The 21,263-nt window shown below is 45.2% G+C and overlaps 3 protein-coding genes across 4 annotated transcripts; all 3 read left to right on the top strand.

Annotated features, from left to right (window-relative positions):
• Positions 1–2,230, top strand: LOC115343155 (C-type natriuretic peptide 1-like). 2 transcript variants are annotated; one of them, XM_030018760.2, is made up of 3 exons: positions 1–108; positions 1,219–1,536; positions 1,969–2,230. In XM_030018760.2, the coding sequence occupies exons 1-2, from the start codon at positions 10–12 to the stop codon at positions 1,522–1,524; spliced, it is 405 nt and encodes a 134-aa protein (XP_029874620.1). In that variant the 5' UTR covers positions 1–9; the 3' UTR covers positions 1,525–1,536; positions 1,969–2,230. The 2 variants fall into 2 exon arrangements, with proteins under 2 accessions (XP_029874620.1, XP_029874621.1); XM_030018761.2 differs by having other exon boundaries at positions 1,219–1,553.
• A 5,092-nt stretch (positions 2,231–7,322) lies between these two features.
• LOC115343362 (natriuretic peptides B-like) lies at positions 7,323–8,258 on the top strand. Its single transcript, XM_030019224.2, has 3 exons — positions 7,323–7,503; positions 7,638–7,932; positions 8,108–8,258. Exons 1-3 carry the CDS (start codon positions 7,393–7,395, stop codon positions 8,131–8,133), a joined length of 432 nt encoding a protein of 143 aa, XP_029875084.1. The 5' UTR covers positions 7,323–7,392; the 3' UTR covers positions 8,134–8,258.
• A 4,147-nt stretch (positions 8,259–12,405) lies between these two features.
• LOC115343363 (natriuretic peptides A) lies at positions 12,406–15,181 on the top strand. Its single transcript, XM_030019226.2, has 3 exons — positions 12,406–12,819; positions 14,410–14,692; positions 14,958–15,181. Exons 1-3 carry the CDS (start codon positions 12,700–12,702, stop codon positions 14,972–14,974), a joined length of 420 nt encoding a protein of 139 aa, XP_029875086.1. The 5' UTR covers positions 12,406–12,699; the 3' UTR covers positions 14,975–15,181.
• Positions 15,182–21,263: the final 6,082 nt, after the last annotated feature.

Here is a 21,263-nt window from a genome sequence, read left to right as displayed (position 1 = left end):
CACCAAAACATGAAGATGAACCTGAAACTTCTTTTTTGCCCTGGATTCCTTCTGCTGCTTATTGTCAGTCAAAACCAGGCAAGGGCCAGGCCCATTTCCAGCTTACAGGTAAGTGACTGGCTGCTCAATAGAACTGAAAGAAGCTGATGCTTCTTTAAGACTTAGACACTTCAGATTAGCTCCGTTTCTTCCAATCCAGCTAAAGCAGTAGGATACACTCAAAGAGATCCTGACAGCAGGAACCCTGAGGTGGGCAGACACAGAGTTATTAAATGGAAGGAAACTAAAGTAATCGATTACTGGATTTAAATTTCTGATCACATGAGGCAAATGAAAGGAAAATGTTTTTTCCTGTGGGGTCAATTTGGGGGTTGCGGATTTAGGGTCATCCTGTGACTGATTGAAGCAATAAACTTTTGGAGTAAAAGGAATTTTTCTGGAACGACTCTGATCTAGAGCCCTAGAGTAGTCACCTGCATGATCCTCCCTGAAGCTCCTGGTTTAAGATGAAAAAGGAATTAATGGGTTGTACCTGCATGATCTCGCCCTCAACTCAGTAGTGCAGTAATGCAGTCCCTTCTTGCGAGTCCCAGAGGCAGAACATGAGAAAAAGAGGAAGTGTGCGCGCGCATGTGTGTGTGTGTGTATATTTGTGTGCGCAGGAATTCCAAGTCATTAGCAAAACACATTTCAGCTACCTGACTAGGGAACTTCTTATTCCCAAATAAGAAGTAACCTCCCAATCTGTAAAGAAATATATAATCCTTCTACCACCAATTTCAGCATGTCTCCTGTCATCGCATCACTTCTCTTATTATTCCAAGGTATCAACCTGTTCCTTATTCACTCTTGAAAAAGCCTCTTCTGACATCTTTCACAATTTATCCCATACCCCAGATACCCAGCTCCAGGAAAGACTTAACTGGCAGTTTGTCAGCTCAGAACTATAGAATACCGTAACAGCATAGAGCCTTAGAGCATTTTGAGACAGCATACAGTGTTAGCTCAGAGCAGCTTGGTGAGCCAGAAGAAACTAAAGATAACCATCATCAGCTTCAGAAATCACTTCAGTACTTTCATCTTTTGATAAATGTTCAAAATAAGTTTCTCCAAACTTAGCACTGAGCATAGCTTGTACTAAAATAATGACAGAGTTTCCAGAACCCCTCCTTTTTCTTCTCTTCTCCCTCTCCATCATCTCCCTTTCCCTTTTTTCAGAGTCTGTCCAAACTGTTAGATGAGGACCTGGAGCATTCCCTGGTCTCAGAAGAGAGGGACCGTGAGCAAGACGACATGATCCCAACAGGTGCCTTTGATCAGCAAGGCGCTGAACTTCAGTGGACCCGAAACACCAGGGACCAGCCTGAGAGCATGTCCGTGGGTGATAGTGCTGTCCAGAGGATCTTCAGTGACCTCCTAAGTTTACCCCAAAGATACCGAGGCAGAAGCAAAAAGGGCCTCTCCAGGGGTTGTTTTGGTGTCAAGCTGGACAGAATTGGATCGCTGAGTGGATTAGGATGCTAACTGCTTACTATGGTAAGAGAAAGCCAGAGGTAGGTTGTCTGTGTGTTTGTGTATAACTTGCATAAATATGCAGAAGAGCAGATTTAATTCAGCTTTAAGGAAATGGTGCCTTAAAGTAACTTTTACCTTCCTATCACAGTTTACTAATTTTACTCTCCTCAGAATTCACTGTCATCAGATGTATACTTAAAATCTGTGAATGCCACATCTCTGCTTTACCTGCTTTCACTCCTTTCTCCAAGCTGTATGCATTTCATCTTGTCACAGAAGCCAGATCAGAGAGGTTTTCACCAGCTCCCTAGGGATGCTTGTGTCAATCCAAAGAAACTGAGCAGAACAGTGGAGCTGAACCTGGCCCTAGAACAGTAAGAAATCAGTTAATTTCCATGCGTGAAATCCTGTTGACTTCTCTTTCTTTTACTTATTCCTCTGCTTTTTTGACAGGACTGACTTTGAGGTTTCAAAGGACCTGTTGCCTCTCAGTAAGATATTCAGCTTTTATTCACATTAGCTCCACCAATCCATCTATTTCATGATGTACTGAGCAAATTGCACCCCACCTCTCCCCTGAATTACTTGGCCAAGAGAATACTCCATTGCTGTACTGCCTATTTGTATCAGAGTAATAATTTAACATCTATCTGAAATAGAATTACAAAAAACATTTGTACTGTTTGTGTACTACACCTATAAATAAATGAGTCTCATTATGTCACAGATAATAAATTGTTTTCCATAATTTGGTGAATTTGCTTCAAGTCTTTGCTGTGAATCTTTCATGTATCATTCCTGAAACTGAAACAGTGCCCCAGTTTGCAGTTAGACACAATCCACTAGAATTCAGAAGCATTTCAGAGGGGCTACTTTCTGGTAAAAAGGGCTTTTTACCTGCTCTTAAAATAAATTAAAAAAAGGACACACAATCAAACAAGCCCTTCTTTTCACTGAAAGAACCTTTCTAAAGTTAAGATATTACTACCTAAATATAAATATAACAGGAACAAGACTGACATAGCCATCTTCACAAACGAGTCATCAGAAACCAGGACACAACACCCCAAGTCTTTGACCACCACAATTTGAACTAAAAGGGTAGCTGTATTAGCTGACATGAGTAGAAAGCTGTTACTCTGCATTTGGATCTGCCCCTGACAGAGGAAAACAATTGTTTCTTATCAGTATATCTCATCTTGTCCAAAAAAATTGCTATCCTTCTTTGAAGAAAGTTCAAGGGCACCCTACTCTTCCATAGGCAGATCCAGATATTGCAAAGCATTTTTCCAACAAAAAAGTAAAGTCAAAATTATACAAAAAAAAATTTATCTGACCATTCTATTTTTTAAGCAAACCAAGTATTCACTGAATCTAACTATGACCAATCGGAGAACACCTACCTGGCAAACATCCTGAGCCAAAGGAATTCTGTGTGAAGGCTGGTTTGCCAAGATCGTGACTGTGCTATCCTGATGTTGATGAGAGCTGAACTCTGCAAGCAGCTTCATGGAAATCAGGAAGATTTCCACGCTCACACATGGAACACAAATGTCTACACTGACAGTCACAGCCACAGCTGTTCACTTCCAGCCTTTTGCTTGGAGTGGACAGATGGCCTACACAGTTGTACTCCTCCCATTTTCTTGCCCACAAGACAGATACTCCTGCAAGAAAATATTCTTGTAATAAGTCTATTCCTAACAGGAGCCCTGGATGTAAACTGCAACATTGAGCGCAAACATCTATGCAAAGCAACCCTCTAGCTGCATGTGCTCTGAATCCCTGGCAGTTCAGCTCTCATTAAGAAAGCTTGTTTGCACAGAGCAGATAGAGGTCTAGTTTCTGGGCCTGCCTCAATCACTTAAACAAACTCTATGATTTGGTTCTGCTCCTTCTAACCACAACTCCCATAGAATGAAGGCGATCCAAGACCCCAGAACCAAACTAGAGAAAGCTTTGTTCTTCTCTCATGCTATTTCCAAGATATAGCTTCCACCCTGATGCCACAGACTTGCTCTAGGAAGGACATCAGTACAACAAGCTCATGAACATATGCTTCAACACTTAAGAGCTGACTATCACAGACCAGAAAGCACAGAACGATTTGTTAATGGAGATACTCTCCCGTTGCACAAGCTACCAATAGCTTCTCTCTCTATTTTCTTGCAATCTTTTACCCTTTCAATATCTCTTGCACATTTAGAAATTACCATTAATTCTACCTGTCTCTGGCTATTCCATCCTCCAGAATCTTTCTCTCCTCAAACCAGATACGAGGCTATCAACACAAATCCTGAGCTGAAACTTCAACAACATATCCTGAAGGCTTCTCTAGTTAACAGTTTTTGTTAGATCTTATGCTGTTTGGTACTCACTCTGTTTAAGTTAACTTTGATAACAAAGCAGCAGCAACAGTGAAAATGCCCTGAACAGACACTCACTGGCAAGGAATAGTCTCATCACTTACATAGGCACCCCTGAGTACAAGCTCTCGAACAACAGAAGAGTCCATATAATGAATTTATTATAGTCTGTGTTGCCTTTCCTAAGCAAAACAACAAGAAAATGAAGCATTTCACCAGTCAGATGAAGAATTAAAGTGGGGAATGGAGGATGAAAGAATAAATCAGTTTTCAGCATAATTCACATATTAATTGACAGGCTATGCATGTCTTAAAACTAACACTGTGGTCTGATCAGTATGAACAGCTTTTCTAGATGGAGCCTCATAGACTACACAGTAATTTGTGGGTAAATTCTCCTGGAGGTCTGGAGTCTTGTTGGGCCATACAGATAACACTCTCCCTTGCTGTAGCTTCCATCATACAAAGACCTCTGCCCTGCACAAACGTGAGCAGAGAGATTTCTGATTCATTATTCTAACTTAATACACCTTCATAGAGTCAGGAAGAGATTTTCACTTCTTTTCCCCCAATACATGACAGCTTACACTAAAAAGAAGCAGACATGCTTATTTGTGGGAACTTGACAGGAAGCATCCAGCTTTCTTAAATAGAGTCCCTCTTCAGGTATGCTAGCCCCGGGGCTGGCCCAGGTTCAATCTATACAGTGGAAAGGTTAATCCACAAAGCCGATGGACCATTATGGTGTCAAACAATGAAGAGCTAGTATCTTGTGACAGTTGGTGCTAATGGAAAGGTTACAGCCTCCTTCCTAATAATCCTGGGTCTGATAGCTTGCTCCCAGCTCTCAATAACCCTAGGAACAGGCGCATTCTCATAGGCATAAAAGCTTCCTGATTTTGAAATTTCACTGAAAATCCAATGAAGCGTTAGTGCTACTGGAGTTTGTTTCCTGAACATCCTCAGCCCGTTTCCAAACTCAGCTACACTAACATAAACTGTGGGTCATTGAAATTATTTGCAGATAAAATAACAGAGGTCAGAGGATGTCAAAGACTGAACTGTGAGCACTTGTGAACAAAATCCTACAGAAGATGAATAAGAAACAGATAAGAGCTCCAATTCCACAGAGGCTGAACTGGTAATGTGCCATCCCATCACCTGGCATTTTGTGTGAACACTTTAAAAAGCCACTTTTCAGAAAGCAAGAACAATTTATTTCACATAAAAGGCTCCATAATTAGATCCCTAGGACTGAAGCCAGGTGTGTTTGTACTTTAGGTAATTTGCTGAGTTCTATTAGCATTTAAATAATCAAAGCTAACCTTTGAAGTTAACAAGCCAGTCAGATGGGGGAAGCTCATCTCTAGCTGTGTCATTTCCATCTCCACTAAGCAGCAGTGCATGGATTTACAGACTAGGATTACAGAAGTTGCAGAGGAGAAAAGCCTGCAATAAAACTACTCCTACAGAGAAAGAAAGATACAGGTATCTTTCTCAAATGTGTCTGCTTTTGGGGTACCTCTTTATAAGTGATGTTAGGCAGCAGTCAAGATTTGGTCTTATCCAAGATTCAAGTCTGCCTAGTTTATTATTAGAGGGTTAAGTTGCATTTATTTCACTTGGTCGTCACACAGATCACATACACTCTCGCTGCTTTATCCCTTTCCACTCCTGTCTATCTTTACTTCACACAAAATCGATGAGGCGCATCCTCACCTTAGCTATCTGCTCTTATTCTGTATAAACATAACACTCACGATGCGAGCTTCCTTCATTCATGTACCGTACTTTCAAAACATGCACCTCGTTTCTCTGCCAGATTCTTCTTTGCTGTGATGCCTTAAACAAAACCACTTGCCAACTGTTAAGACTGCTGGATGCAGAGATCATTGTCCCCCACCAGCTGATATTGATAGTTTGCTTCCAATCTAAGATAAATTCTGTCAGCTGTAGGTAGATTTGTGGAACAGAAGGACAAGAAAATGGGGGAAGGACATGTAAAAGCATAATGTATGTTGTTGCTTGTTCGTACAGCACCTAGCAGTAATAAGTCCACAACAGCTTTGTTCAAAACCCTCTGAACTCAGAGGAAAGGCTTTCTTTGGCATTGCTGAGCTTTAGGACAATCTCTGAAATAAGGGCCCGAGCAGAAAACACTGCATATCAAGTGAAATCAGAAAGATTTATGAGTGTACTGGCTAAGCAAACAAGGAGGGCAGAAGGCAGAGACTTAGTGTAATTGCTTTAATATTACCCTGTCTGCTGTTCTACCCACTGGATATCATGGGTTCTGACTTTCATTCTGTAAGGATCTAACAGGGTCATCTTGATTTGCACCCTGGGAGCAGTGGAAATTGTACTCATTTATAGTTGAAATTCACCACTCACACAGAAGAGACACTGAAAGTTTTACTGAAAGTTAATAAGAAACTGCTGTAAAGCTCTGAGGCAAAATAAGAGAAAGTTTCATACAAACAGCCTGCCTGTTACAATCGCCAAATGGGTAATTCAGAGACTTTTATCTGGGGAGCCTAAATCTAAAGATCTACAAAATCTCTTTCTTTGGGCAAGGCCCCTGGGCTTTCTGGAAAGAACATTTTTTCCACAGGAATTTCTCACTCCAACCCAACCTGTGGGGGATAGAACGCACCATCATTTATGGGAAAGATGGTGGGATATGAGGAGAGGGTGGTGACTGATTCACTGCCGTAGCCAAGGCATGGCTAGAGAGCAAGTATTGTTTATAGCAGTGGTCAGCTATACCATTGCTCAAAGCAGACTTAGGCCACTAAAACATTAGTGCCTCTTAGCTACAGAGGGAAGGTTTTGCAGGCAATGCCGGAGGAAGTCAAGAACCATCATCACATGAACTTGCAAGGAAGGAAAATCTCCTAAACCCAAATCTCAGGACATGGTCTATTCACATAGCACAAAAATATGTATACAGAGAAGAAAAAGCTGTTGGGAGCTGCTGCAGACAGAGGAAAATTTCTGATTCCCCCCACTTCTCCTCCCCATGGAGGAGAAATGATCCATCCCTCATCCCCTTGGAGGGGAAATCAACCCCCTGCTTGGGCCAGCTCACAGCTCCTGCATGCCTGTAGATGTGAAGCAGAGCAAACAGGGAGAAAGTGCAAGGTCCTTTCACTGCATCAACTCCTACCTAACAGTGATGGAGAGCAGAGGGTGGAGGGGGAGGAAATCTCTGGGAAAATGAGTGCTGCCGGGAGGGGAGGAGATGACTTGGGGCACTTCTCTCCCTCTGGAGGAGTTGCTGCACTCAGGAGACCCCCCTCTCCTGGAGGATCACCTGTGGGGCCAGTTGTAACCAGTTCCCTTATCGAAGCCGGGGGGCAGAGTGCGGCACTCTGACTCCTGCGGGGATCTGGCAGGAGGCAGCTGAGCTCCCTCCGGGCAGAGAGTAGGGATATAAGAAGAGGCATCCATGGGCAAAGCAGCGACACGGTGCCCAGCTGGGTTAGGATAGGACAGGACAGGACAGGACAGGATGCAGCTCTCGACTTTCTGCTGCGGGGCCTCGCTGCTGCTGCTCGTCCTGCCATGGGCAGGAGCGCAGCCGGCCGGCGGCGAGCACGGTGCGGAGCTGCGGTCCCTGCAGGTACCGGGGCAAGGGCGGGCCGGGGCTCCCGGGGCGGCCACCCGCACCCGTCCCGTCGGGGCGAAGCGGGCAGGAACCGGGCTCCCCGTCCCCCCGCCGCGGCCGTCGTTTCTCCCCTCTCCTTCCCTCTCCAGGATCTCCTGGAGGCGCTGGGGCAGCTCCAGGAGGAGGAAGGGGAACCGGGCCTGGAAGACGAACCGATGGCCGGGGCTGAGGACGGCGGCTCCGAGTGGGACCTCCCGGGGGCGGAGAGCGGCCCGCCGGGTGCCCCGCTCCCGGCGCCCAGCCCTCACCAGCCGGCGGAGGGGCAGAACCAGTGGAGGAGCCTCCTCTCCTCCTACAGGAGGAGGCACTTCTCCGGCTGCTTTGGGACGAGGATGGAGAGGATCGGCGCGCAGACGGGGCTGGGATGCAACCAGTACAAAGCCCGTAGGTGCCGGGTTAGAGCCCACGGCTCCCCGCGGCTCCGGGAAGCGGGGGAGCCCGGAGCTCGCCCCTGCCCGCCGAAGCGGAGGCGGCCGGGGCAGCCGCTGAGAGCGGCCGCTGTCCTCGGCTGAAAGCCTCGGAGCGGCTCCCCCAGCAGCTCTCTGCCCTTCTCTCCCAGGTTTCTGGAGGAGAGGGAGAAGCTGAAGCCGGGACCGGCTCCCAAGCGCTTCCTGAGCCTCCAGGCCGGTGCCCAGCAGCCAGACAGTCAGGCTCCCCCTCGGGGCCTCCGCGGGGGTGGGCGATGGAGCAATAAACTTTTGTACAAAGCCTGCATCGCCTTTTGTGAGTGTTTTTTCGGTCACGGCGTAGAACACGGTCAGAAGATAGAGAAATCCCCTCCAGAGCGTCCCTCTCCCTCTGCCTTAAGGGCTCGCTCCCGACCCTGGCCGGAGCATCCCACCCAGTCTGGACAAGCCTTTGCCGGAGGGTCGCAGCAGCAGGAGGGATGGTGGTTGCATCCTTCCAGGACAATGATCAGTCCAGTGACCCTCCACGCTGCACTGAAGAGGGACTGTCAGGCACCAATGCCAGCTCTGGGACCGAGCTGCGATGCCTTTCCCGACGGCTTCACCGCTGCTAGCTGTGAATCCTCCCGGGAGGCGGGCACTGGCCTTGGGGTTAATTCCAGGTAGTGTCCTACACGCGCTAAGCCGCTGGTATCGGTGCCAAGTTTGGCACGGCGGACCGGCATGGGGTGCCGCTAAGGACAGAAAGGCTACATCGCTTTAAAAATACATTTGGCAGCGGCTGCTGAACGGCTGCCGCTGCGGGCGAAGGGCCGCGAGGCGTTCAGGACCCGGGACAGACGCCAGTCGCCCCGCACGCCGAGCGCAGGCCCCGCCGGGCTCCCCCCGCCTGCCCGGGGCTCAGCGCTGCCCGCCCGGGGCTCGGCCTCCCCGTTACCCGGTCCCGGAGAGCAGCCAAGCCCAGCTCCCCCGGGCCAGCACAGCTCGCACGACCGCTTTTCCCCAAGCTCGTGTCACTCAGCTTCAGCGAAGCCCCCCTCGCTCTTCTGCCCGGGTTTCGTGCAAAGCCCTCTCCGGCCTCTCAAGACAAGGCTGTGAAGGACAGGGAGCCCTAAACAGACAAAAAGGCTCAAGGCATTGCCAAACACCCTGCTCTAAAGGAACTGAGAGAGGCAGGGGCCACACTGAGCCTGGAGTGTCCAGCAATGAAGGGGCAGACACATCACAGAGATAATATATCCCAGTCAGCGGGAGAAACAATCCATGTTTGGGATGAAAATAAGTTTCGTCCCTCATGGAAAGAGTGAGGCAACACTTAACTATCTTAATTGCAGTATGGCTTGTCCTATGATCTTGGTGCTGCATGCCCTGCACTGGACATTATTACATTTCCCTTTCGTTTCACGCACTGATGGCCTCATCTCTTCATTTCCCTCTTAATCTAACTGAAATGCGAGGCAGGGAAAGAGAGCTTGGGTGAGGTATGGCTTGGTCTTGTCAAAGGCTTTAGTCACTGGGAGAGGAAAGGAATCCAAATCCAGCCTCTTCCTCAGAACAGGACTACAAAGACACTTTACAATCAGCTCACACTCTAGCACTCTTCAGTTGCAAAATGGCACCAGGAGAATGGACATCACTGGAAGGAAGTGCAGCAGGTAGGGGCATCGGTTAGGCAGATCTATCAGCAGAAGAAATCCACATGACACCAGCCCCTAGGCTTACAGTCCTTAGCCTTACAGGGCTGAAAAACAAGGACATCTCATCATCCTGCTAGGGAAGGGGCAGTGTCACCCTCAGCTGAGCTCTGTCCATGTACCATGCTCCTCCTTGCAGGGCTTCACACACGGGGCTGCCGGCAGCACCCTTGGTGCTCTCCCTCTCTGCTCTGAGCAACCCATGCTGCTTTCTAATGGAGCCTCATATCCCACACCTCCTATCCCATACCCTGGGATCCCAGGGAAATGTGCCAATTTCCCAACCCTAAAACTGGTCACAGGATACTTTTTATAAGAACTTGCTGCCCTGTTAAGACTCCCAACAGGGGTTTTACTAGGCAAATAGCCAGCTAGGCATGGACATTGCCTGAATCTTGACTATCTGTTGCTGGGCTTTAAAGCCTGAAGTTCATATTAATCTTGCCAAGGTGAGGATACTGAGATACCACAAGCAAACAAACAAGTGAGCTTTATAGCTTCAACAACAATGAACTGAGTTCTGACATTTTACACTCCATTTGCTTTGGCAGGACTGTGAGAGGGATAATAGAGGGCAAAATTTGGCTTTGAAAATACAATAGCTAATATGACGGTCAGCCATTTTATCCCATCTACATCCTTCCATACATAGTACATGAAATAATGCACAGAAGTCTCCCTGTCTTAGAAAAGTGTTGTCAAGGCTGAAGTCAAGTCCCTACATCTCATTTATCTGCTGTGGAATACGGAAGATGAAAAAGGAACAAACCAGTAAAAGAAAGGAGTATCTCTGGGTCCAGGTTATTGAATACAATCCTGGAATATTAGATTGTTTCACAGGGACAGGTCACTCAAAGCAAAGTATTTCACACCTGTGATGGATATTGTGTTGCTTGGTTTCTTGCTGCTAGGTTTGTGCCCCAGGGGTTGCTTTACAGATGTGCTGAGCTCTCAGGCAAAACTCAGATCAAGTGACAGAATGTTCTTGCACAGAGATAGCACTAGAGAATACTTAGCAGGTGGGGGGGGGGTGAAAAAAGAAAGAAAGAATAAAACAATAACAGATCCTAGTTATCTTAAATTGGACACTCAATATTAATGAATAATTCTGGTTTATCTTCTCACACTTTCTCAATTTACAAAACCCAGTTACGTCCTGGCGCAAACACACACATACACACCCAAAAGCAGCAGTAAGGGAATACTTGTAATTAGTGAATTATACACACACTGCAACGTGGAGTGTTAATTTTAAAAAAAGCTATCAGGATCTTAGTTCTTTCTTAATAGCACAAAATAAGAATGTGTTGGGACATACAATAATACAAAAAATGAATACTGTCTCCATGTACTGAAAAAAGCAAGCACTGGGGAAAAATAGATAGTGCTTTTATAATAAAGGGCTTCATCAGAACACATGCAGAGTCGGGCTGACTTCAGGCTGTATTAGGAAAAAGTAGCATTTGAGCTTGACTTCACAACCTTGAGAATGTCCTTTCTAGTTATAATTTTGGTAGCTGATCATGTGAACAGTGTGTGCACATGTTTGTACACAAACACCATGTTAAGACATTTAAGACATGAGAAATATTTTATCGTCCTGTTATTATTTAGAAACTGTACTCAGGAGATTCTTTCAAGATCTATATTCATATTAAAGTCAAGAAATTATTACTACACTGACATATTCAACTTGCTCATATATTCATTCTTGTTTCAATTTAGAATAACAAGAGACATTAGGAAAATGCAGGATAAGCAATATGCTTCATAATTTAGAACTCTTCTGCAGTTCTGTAAAAAAGATTAATTTTTAGTTGCACTATAAGCACAAAGACAATGCTGGAAAAGGAATTTGCATCAAATCTGCATTTTTGTAATTTTGCATTTAAGCATAGGCAGTTTTTAGCTAATCTTGAAAACTTCAGCTCTCAAAGAAACAAATAAATACTTTTTGTTTTTAATATATCAAACTAAACATTTCATTTTAACCCCTCCCAAAACACACATATACACAAATTCATTCATTCTTCCTTGGGGCCAGATTCTGATGCCTTTGCTGAATAACACCAAAAGCCATCTATCTAAAGTTCCTGTTGAACAAGTTGCTTTCTTGTATGACGGTACAAGAAGATTATTCCTGAATCTGACCATCTCTTCTTTAAGTTTTATTGATGTAGGGTCAAGCCTTACCATTGATGTTTAAAGAAATCCCATTGATTTAAACATTTAGCTGTTAATAAAGACTAGTGTTTTTCAATGGTGCCGAAGTCAGTTGTCGTGGGGGGCTGGAAGTACTCGGTGTCCCTGCAGAGTCAGTCTAGAAGTTACCATCTGTATCGAGGTGCAGATCAGGGCGCCTCTGTTGTTGGCAACATAAAAATACAAAGTCTCAACGGTGGTATCACCTCAACAGCAACAGGAAAGGAGAAGCGGCCCAAACCTGGGACTTTCAGCACACTCCATGGTACGCAGTGGCTGTGCATATTCCATATATAGAAGGAAAGTGTGCACGATACTTTAGGTGTCCTAAAAGTAGATTTATCTTCAGCCTTTACTCTCCACCAAATACTCATCTGAAAAGCCTATTGTTTTCCCTGTAAAAGGTAATTTCCCTATGAAAAGCTTCTAAGCGGAGTTTAGAGCAGTTTCAGGGTTGTTTCCCATCTCCGTAAATCTGACCATAGGGGTCTCTTGAAAGAAAATTGCTAAGAATTTCCAACTGGACTATGTAATCACAGCGCCTGGTATCAAGAGGAGGGGGAGTGACATGAAATCACTGACTTGTGACATACATTCCTCAGCAACAGCAGCTGCTGCCTAATGACAGCTAATAAAGGGAATCTTCCCTTGACAGAGCTGCATGCCTGCAGTGGGACTGGAATGTGCCCCAGATAAATCCACTGATAACCTAGGAAGCAGAGATCACACCCAAAGAGTATAAAAGACAAGCTTCGGAAGAGAGAGGATAGGACAAGGAAGAGAGAGACCTGAAAGGACATCTCAGAAGAAACAGCTTGAACTTCCCTATTCCCAACGAACCCAGCGCCATGGACACTAAAGGCTCATTTTCCTGTGGCTTCCTCTTGCTGCTGCTCATCCAACTCCAGTTCAGCAGAGCCAACCCTATCTACAGCCTCAGCCCTGCCAAAGAACTGGCCAGCATGGAGGTGAGGACTTTCTCCTTTTGCAAGGTTAAACTTTTGGGGTATTTAGCAGAGTGTGAGATGGTGTTTTTGCTAATATTTTACATGATTGGATAGCCACATCAGCAATCACATGCTGGGGGACAAAGTCTCAGTTCTTCACAGGGGTTCAAAGAAGCTCTATAGAGCAATATCCTCCAGTGCTGGGTTCACTTGAGCTACTGGGTAGCACTGAGAAACAAAATTCTGATGTAGGATGCCTGCTTTGGGTTTTCGGTTCTTTTTCTTTTAAAGATCCACCTTCCTGGGAGCAAAGTCCCAGAGAGGGGAAAAAATCATCACAGTAGCTCTATAAGAACAAACGGAAAACTTTCAGGTAGGCTTCTGTTTATCCCACTAAATGGCAGGAACAGTGAAGGTGGACAGCCATACGGCTCTAGCTTTGTGGATTTAAGAGAACTGGCTGCATGTGGATGGGAGTTAAGGAGGTAAAGTGAAGCACCCAAAGTCAAAATTTTAGAAAAGTTGCTAGAGGAATAGTATGATCATTTACTGTGACTCATCCAGAAAAGCTTCTAGAGCTATGAAATTACCAGGTGCATATTTTAAGGAATGAGAATATCCATTGTTGCAGCACCGTACAAGCTTAAGACTCAGTCTTAAGATGAAGTCTGAAAGCTCAAACCTTTCCTTGGACTGGTACCAGTGACCAGCTTCTCACAGCATCATACCCTGAGAACAAACTCCCTAAGATGATTAGGACAGCGTCAGCCAAAGCTAAAACTGTCCCATCCCTCTAGGCTTTTTCCAGCAGCTAACCGAGTAGAGTGGCTTCCAAATGTATTCACTGTCAAGCAAGCCATAAGGCTCACTCCTCTCTGCTCTACTTCTAGAGATGGACAACTAGATTCCTCTAATTGGTTGAGCTGCCCTTGAGGAGGTTATCTGATCCCTGTTACACAAAGCTTTAAAAGTTAGAGAGAACAGTAGTCAGGAAGAAGTCACATAGCAGACATAGATTATAGCATACAGGTATTTTCAGGGAGATGCATGTTACTTTAAGGAGCAGCAATCATGTAACTCCTGAGGCAGAGATCAGTGAAAACACCGAGAGCTTCTCCAAGTGATGTCCATTGAAATAGCAAGGGGTGACAAGCAAGCAGATAAAAAAAAAAAAAAAAAAAAAAGAAGAGAAAGCCAACTGCTGGCAAGGAGCATTGCAGGCAACTTCTAAGAACATAGGAGTGGACTATGGATTCAGAGGTACTTTGAGATTGTGTACCATTGGTGTGTTGAGTAGTATCTCCCTGTGCAACTCCAACCCTGCTTTTTTTCTCTGCAAAGAGCTCTTCTAACCTCGCCAGTAAGATACACTTTGGTGGCAAACAGCTTCATTCAGCTCTCAGCTACAGCTACCCACAGGTGGAATTAATGTGTACAGGGATTTACTGCAGGGGACAGAGATCAAGTATCACCAGCAACCCTGGGATCCAACCTGACAGTCTCCCTAGGGCTAGCTATGGGACCATTGCTGAATGCAGAACTGGATGACTGGAAGAGCTAGCAAACGACCACAAAACTAGGAATTTCATTAAATTAATCCTTCTCTTGTAGGCTCTGCTGGAGAGACTGGAGGATAAGTTTGCAATGATTGAGGCCCTGGAGTCTAATCCTGACCTGCAAGAACCCAAAACCCAGGAGATCCCACCAGAACTCATAGATGAGAGTGATGACCAGAAGGCTGAACCCAGGCTAGCACCCAGCAGCCCTCTGTCCTACAGGGACCCCTTCCTCAAGAGACTGAGGGGGCTGCAGATGCCCAGGATGATGAGAGATTCTGGCTGTTTCGGCAGAAGAATCGATAGAATCGGCTCCCTGAGTGGAATGGGTTGCAACGGTGAGTCCCACCTAAGCCATTTTGCTGAATAGAACAGACTGCATCTGTGTCATGTGACAAGGGAGAAGCCGGCTCTCATTTAAGTCTTTAATAAGACATGGTTTGAGAAAGAAATTCATTTTAGCCTAACATTTAAGCTAGTACTGTTTTTTCAAAAGAAAGTCTGTGTCTATTGATCTGGTAGGCAAAAGCACTGCTGACAATGGTGGCATATACTGAGAGAGAAACAGATACTGGTAACACTTACTTCGTGTTTTGCTTGCAGGTTCCAGGAAGAATTAGGACAACCTCCCTACACCCTACTCCGAAGAATGCTTTACAGTACCCGTTCCTCCCAAGATGAAAGCCGGATGCTTGCTAAGCTCTTCAACAGAAAGTTATTCCTATTTTTATTTATTTATTTATTTATTTATTTGATGTTTTTTAAAGAACATTTCTTACTTTAGCACCAAGAGATCATCTTTAAATAAAACTAACACATTAGACATCCATGTTGGACCTCTCTCCTGTCTGTTGCATTAAAATTTCTTGTATTTTCCTAAAGTCAAAAGCCTATGTTTTATTGGTACTCTGGTACCACAAGGCTGGATATTACTTAGACAAGACGGAGAAAGTATGAACTTGGGAGAAACAAAAATGAGTTTTTTCACTAGAATTTTCCCCTCTGCACTAAGAAATTATAACAGATTAGCAGGAAAAAAAAGCTTGCTCAACATTGAAACACCAACATGAGTCTCCCTGTAAGACAGGGTTTCAGTAACAAGAGAGTCCTTTTGCTGGTATAGATTATTCAGTCAAGGGAACTGCCACAAATCCCTCATGTAAGCAAAATTTACATGAAAAGAAATAAGAAAAATCACAACACTCCACAAATTTCAATATAACCAGAGGGAGGAAAGGGAATTCATTGTATATGCTTTCTAGCACTGACCAAATAAAGGTTACAAGCATCAACAGAAAGATACATCATTAACTGTGTCTTGTCTCACTCTGCATGTGGCTGAGGTGCTGATCCCCAGTGTTTCTTGATGGATCCTCAACGGGCTTGAATGCTATCATGGTATTTCTCATGTGAGGGCAGGTGGGATCAATTACAAAGCTGCTTGTACATGTATCACTTTCTGGGAATGGCCCCTCATAAAGTTGTTCTAAACATGGTTAATGGGAACACTGCAAGTCTATTGATAAAGGTTTCATTTAAGCCTTTGTAGCTAGATTTCACACCTATGATCTGAATTTGACCGAAATCACATTCTTCCTCCCCCAAATAGGGTTATATTGGCAAGACTACATTGAGTTAGCACCCCAGAGACGAAATAGCTTGGATTCCCAAGTCATCCGCAGAAATGGCATCGAGCCCACGTTCAACGCAACTGTCCTGTGATTGCACATACTGCTAGAAATGGTGTTATTTTGAGCATCTAATTTTGGGTCTCGTTCCCAGCAGCCATTGCTGGAGCACCCCAGAAAGCTTGTTCAGGGCCTAAGAATATAGCAGCACCAGGATAGACTCAACTGCAGAAGTCTAATTCTGACTTTGCTGATGTATATACGCATAGGGAGAGGAACGATACTTGGTCAAGATAGGCTACGGGGAGGCAGATGTGCCAGAGCCATGACATTTGCTGACAACAGCTCTCAGGAACCATAGCTACAGTGAAACTGTAAGTTTGAGTGCTGAATGGCACACCACTCCTGCACATGCCTGTTTACAACTAAGGCTGCTGTACGACTTTAATATGGCTTATGTCACACATTGCATTTCTGACAAGCCGCCCTCCCAGTACTACTGACATGGCCTCTGAGAGGCACCTGTGTGCTCCCTGCCACGCTGGCCCTTGTGATTCTTCCCTAGGGAAGAAGAGCAGAAGCCTACTCTGAGGGAATCATTCTGCTCCACTCCAATGGTAAACAACACCTAGTGTGATACAAATCACATGTCAGAGCCTCTCCTTCCAGCAGTGCCAGCCAAAGATAAAATACTCTGTGCTATAGTGCCCTAGCAGTGCCATAGATTTCCCTAGCAGGAGAACAGATTGCCAGGTCAAGACTCCCAGCAGATACCATGAGACATCCCTGCAGTGAAAAGCTATAGTGACTGCATTTACGCAGAGGCAGTTTCACAAATCAAGGTGGTGGGAAGTCACCCTTTGGGGAGCCGTTGTGGGGACAACGGGGCTTTGTCTTCTCAAACAGGCTTTCCAAACACACCCCTGCAGCCACCTGTTTCCTGCTGCAGCAAGATGGGAACACGCAGGTGGATCCCTCCACACTAGCAATGGGCAACAGCCTGACTTCCCATGTGCTACTATAAAGGAAAGTAAAAACAGTCCTCGTGCTCTTAACAATAACAGCCCTTGCTGGAGCTGAATTTTACCCAGTCAAGCAAAACTTGCATAGACACTGTAAATTGTCCCTCCCTGTCAGCCCCTCAAGGCACAAAACACTAATGAGTTCAGTGGAATGTGCTAAAAATGGCAAGAAGAGTTGGCATTGCCTGACCCAAAGCCAGGTGGGTCCAGTATTAACAGCAAGCCAGTTCCTGGTGGAACAAGTCTGTATTGGCTTGCAGACAGTATGTTAATAGACCCTGCGGTCTGGGAGAACGTAATTGAGAGTAGGCAATCTAGGAAAAAAAGCATCTCTGTGGCTGGATTTTTACTGCTACTCCCATAAACACACTGAGCTGTAAAGCTCCCCCAGGGAAATCTCACAGTCAGGTCAGAATAGGACTGCACACAGAAACAAGCACTTGGAAAAGCTGAATGAGAGAAACTTAGCACTGATCAGCTCTACAGGCAAACAGCATCACCCCCAAGGACAAGCAAACCTGCCACTGTTGCTGTGAGAGCCGGATCAGAGAGAGCAGGGAACAGTCTTGGGAACTGCCAGTCCCAAACAAGCACACAGACAAAAGCAGCCCACTGCTTATGGAGAAAGCAAGGACATCTGAAAGCTAAATGTCTCTCCAGAGCTGTATTGATTGCTTTCTAAAGACAGTACAAAAATACTGTGACCAAGAGGGTGCATCCAGAAAACACAAAAGGCTCCACTAGGAACTTGCTTTCAGCTAGGCCAGGAATTTCAGCCTGTAGGTGCAGAAATGAAGGAGCAAGCTAGTAAGTGAATTAATTTATCATCTGTTTCACAGAACAGCCACATACACTGTGACCCAGCAGTATCAATGGCAAGTGCCACAGCTCTGTTCTTCACTGAAGGTCAGCAGGCTGATCTTTACAGCAGGGGAAGAAAAGAGGCACAAGCAGTTACCACAGCATGAGATGCATTACATGTTCACGCTCTACCTTACTTTGCAGCAACTTGGACTTGTGTTCATAGCTCAAAGATTCAAAGGACCATTCTGTCGTCCCATATACACATCAGGTGCTAAGCTGACTGCCTTTTATTTCTTCTGCTGCTGCTGTCACTGAAGTGGATTTGCACAGCTGCACATGCTATCCATGAAAGGATGCAGGTATTCCTTTTAACTAGGCTCTGCTCTCTTCCAACAGTAGCCCATTCTGCACAGACCGACGTCTAAATGTGAGGTAGCTTTCTTCAGGTTTGTAGTGGATCCACCTTTGGTGCCTGTAAATTTTGAAAACTAATCCTCGTAGAACTTTTTGGAGGAAAACATGGGATTGGACTGGAGGAGAAACAAGCAGTACCAGGCTCTTGCGAGGGCATGAACTGAAGATGTGTTAATCTTCAGTTCTACATTAATTCCTACTAAGTCTTCACACCTATCCAAGCTACATCTCAAGTCTTCTACAGAAACTTCCCCTAGGGGAAGGTAAGATTGGTGACATGTCAGTAATAGCATAGGAAAAAAGCTAGTGGGCATGCAACCAACCAAACACTTCGGAGTTTTGCTTTAGGAACTGTGCCGTCAATTAGCCCCAAGACAAGGAAACAGTGTAGCCTGTAATTGTAAACAATTCAGAAACAGTCTAACCACAAGATGCCTTTGGGACAAAGCCAACACTGCAAAGCAAGAGCTGATGTCACAAGCAGCTAATGCAGGTTAAGTTCCAAGTAACTATTCAGCACCGGCCATGGGGCAGGGTCCTGAAATCCTGCCCTCCTCCACCCTACCAGGCATCAGAGTGCTTTATAAACCTTAATCAACCCCCCCCAACACAGCACCCAAGATGCATCCAAGTGCTATCATGCTCATTGTGCAAAGGCAGACACATTCCAGTGCGATCAGAAAAGGACCAGGCTAACACCCTCCACCCAGCTCTAATGACATTTGCCACCTCCTGCAATGCCAGACTTCATACTCACTTCCTAATAGCTCCTGGTAGAAACCCTGACTGGCAGTGCATAATTCAGCAGCTTGCTTTCCTTTGAACTTTGAAAGACAGTAATTACACTAGCATGCTTTATGCATACTGTAAGGCATGAGCCTCATTTGGAAAAGTGGTCTGGTTGGCATGGGGGTTGGCATGGGGGTTTTTTGCAAGTTAGATTTGAGGGTTTCTTTCCCCCTCAGACACTGCACTATCCCTTTCCAGCTTCCCACTAGATGAAATGTTTTACTGAAATCCCAGTCTGCAGACAAGAATGCCAAGAGGAGCTGTCACCACTGCTTTGTTTCTCTAAGAAATCATATGTGAAGTATAGGGCATACATCCTCTGCTGCTGCGGGGAAGCGTGGAGCTGTGCCAATTTGCACAACAATCTGGACATACCCAGCTTGCTTGATTTACTTTCACTGAAGCTTGGCCCCCAAAGGCCTTTGCTGATTGACATCTGCTTGATAAGTGTGTCCCAGTCATCTTAGGCAGCAACTCGTTACAGACAATAGTACACTGGCACCATGCCCAAAGACAGAGGCTACCAGCAGCATGGATACAGTTCAGAATTTAGCAGAAAGCCTGTTGACAACTCTGCCATGCTGAGAACAGCCTCTCTCCAAGTTGCTCGCGTGGTTACCCAGAGGTACAGGTCCCATTAGATGGTTGGCACCCAGTTGTCCAACACTCACCAGTGTGTCTCAATTTTCACACCGAAAAAGGAAGAGTCCAGAGGCATTGCTGAGAGATAAAGGAAGGAGGGTCTTTTCTGATGCTTTTCTCACACCTTTGAGGTGTGAAACATCTTGAAACAAATCAAAAATGTTTCTTGCAGCAGATGTCCCTGTGCTGTCATTTCCTGCTGGAGCTGAACCATAGCAGTGACAGCTGCTATGGACAAATAACTTTAAAAGGGAATCTTCTGCTGGCTCCAATCCTTTACCAGAGCAAGTGACAGAATGCAGTGAGCTTTGTTCTTTGAGTCTTACTCCTGCCATCATTGCAAGTATAAAGAAAAGAGGTCTCAAGATCAGTTTCACAGTGAGAAGGAAAACACCAGAGCGAAACAAAAAGGGAGGAAGAAACTTTAAGACCAGAGGATAGGCTCTTGTACCTCACTGCTGGCAACCAGAAACAGCTGCTGCCTTTGGTCCTTTTCATTGATCACTTGTAATAGTTTCTGAGGCCAGCCTTCCCATCACCCTATCTGAACAAAAGGAGTTAGTACAACTGGGGTTCCTAGTTCAAAGAATCCTGAGCACAGCAGTTCCCCTCTCAACAGTACAACTTGCCCTTTGTAAACAGAAGGTTATACCATGCCTGTATATTGTTTTTCTAAAGGCAGATTCTATCCCTGAATGATATACTTCCACAAAAAAAGACAAAAATAAGGCATACAGTTGTAACCACAGTTTGGGGTCTTTTATGCGGGAAGGAAGGATGATTTGTAAGACCTTCCCATCTCCTGAATGCTCTCTTGGAAAACCAGCAGAATCCTGTATAGAAAAAGAAGCAGACTTGGAAGGAGGGGAAGTTTTAAGAAAACAGAAGGTAGTGAGAAGGCAGCTAGGGTCAGGCCTGCTATGCTGGGAATTGGGAAGAAGCAAAAAAAAAAAAAAAAAAAAAAAACCAATGTGTAAAGTCAGCGATTCCACAGAGATGAGTCATGAGTTCTTCTACCCAGTATTGTTTTCTATGTTCATCTATTCAAACTGGTGTATATGGGTTCCAGTCTCCCACTCCTACATGCTTAAGAATCACTAAAATGTGTGTTAAACCACACATAGCCCATACAGCAACTTGTGCTTTTATTTCTGCAGTTTTGAAACAGCCTTGAGAAAGGGACACCCTGCTTACTTTTAGACAGTGATCTCAATGTCTAAACCTCACAAACTGATACCCCTTACTTCCCAGATGGTGGTGGAACTCGCTGCCATCTCATTCCAGCTATGATCAAGCTTTTCCACACACTGCATTTGAAAAGCCACAGTGGATGCTCTAGAGGCCGAGTGTATCCCACTGCCGCTTAAAAGCACTTCAGCACCCTGGACAAGAAGAACAGCTTCATTCTCTCATCTTGCACACAAGCACAGCCAAAGCTCAGGGCAGCCATCCTGTTTCTTCCTGTGTGTGCTGCATGATACTCACCTGCCATGTGTATGCACACATGCTAAAGTACGCAGCTTGTATCCTGCCAGCAAAGCCAAGCAAAAAAAAAAAAAAAAAAAAAAAAATCGCATTGAACAACACTACATTCATCAGCTAGATACACC

This window comes from Aquila chrysaetos, chromosome 6 (assembly GCF_900496995.4).
Source record: "Aquila chrysaetos chrysaetos chromosome 6, bAquChr1.4, whole genome shotgun sequence".
NCBI classification, from domain to species: Eukaryota; Metazoa; Chordata; class Aves; order Accipitriformes; family Accipitridae; genus Aquila; species Aquila chrysaetos.
This window is presented reverse-complemented; position numbering and strand designations above follow the sequence as displayed.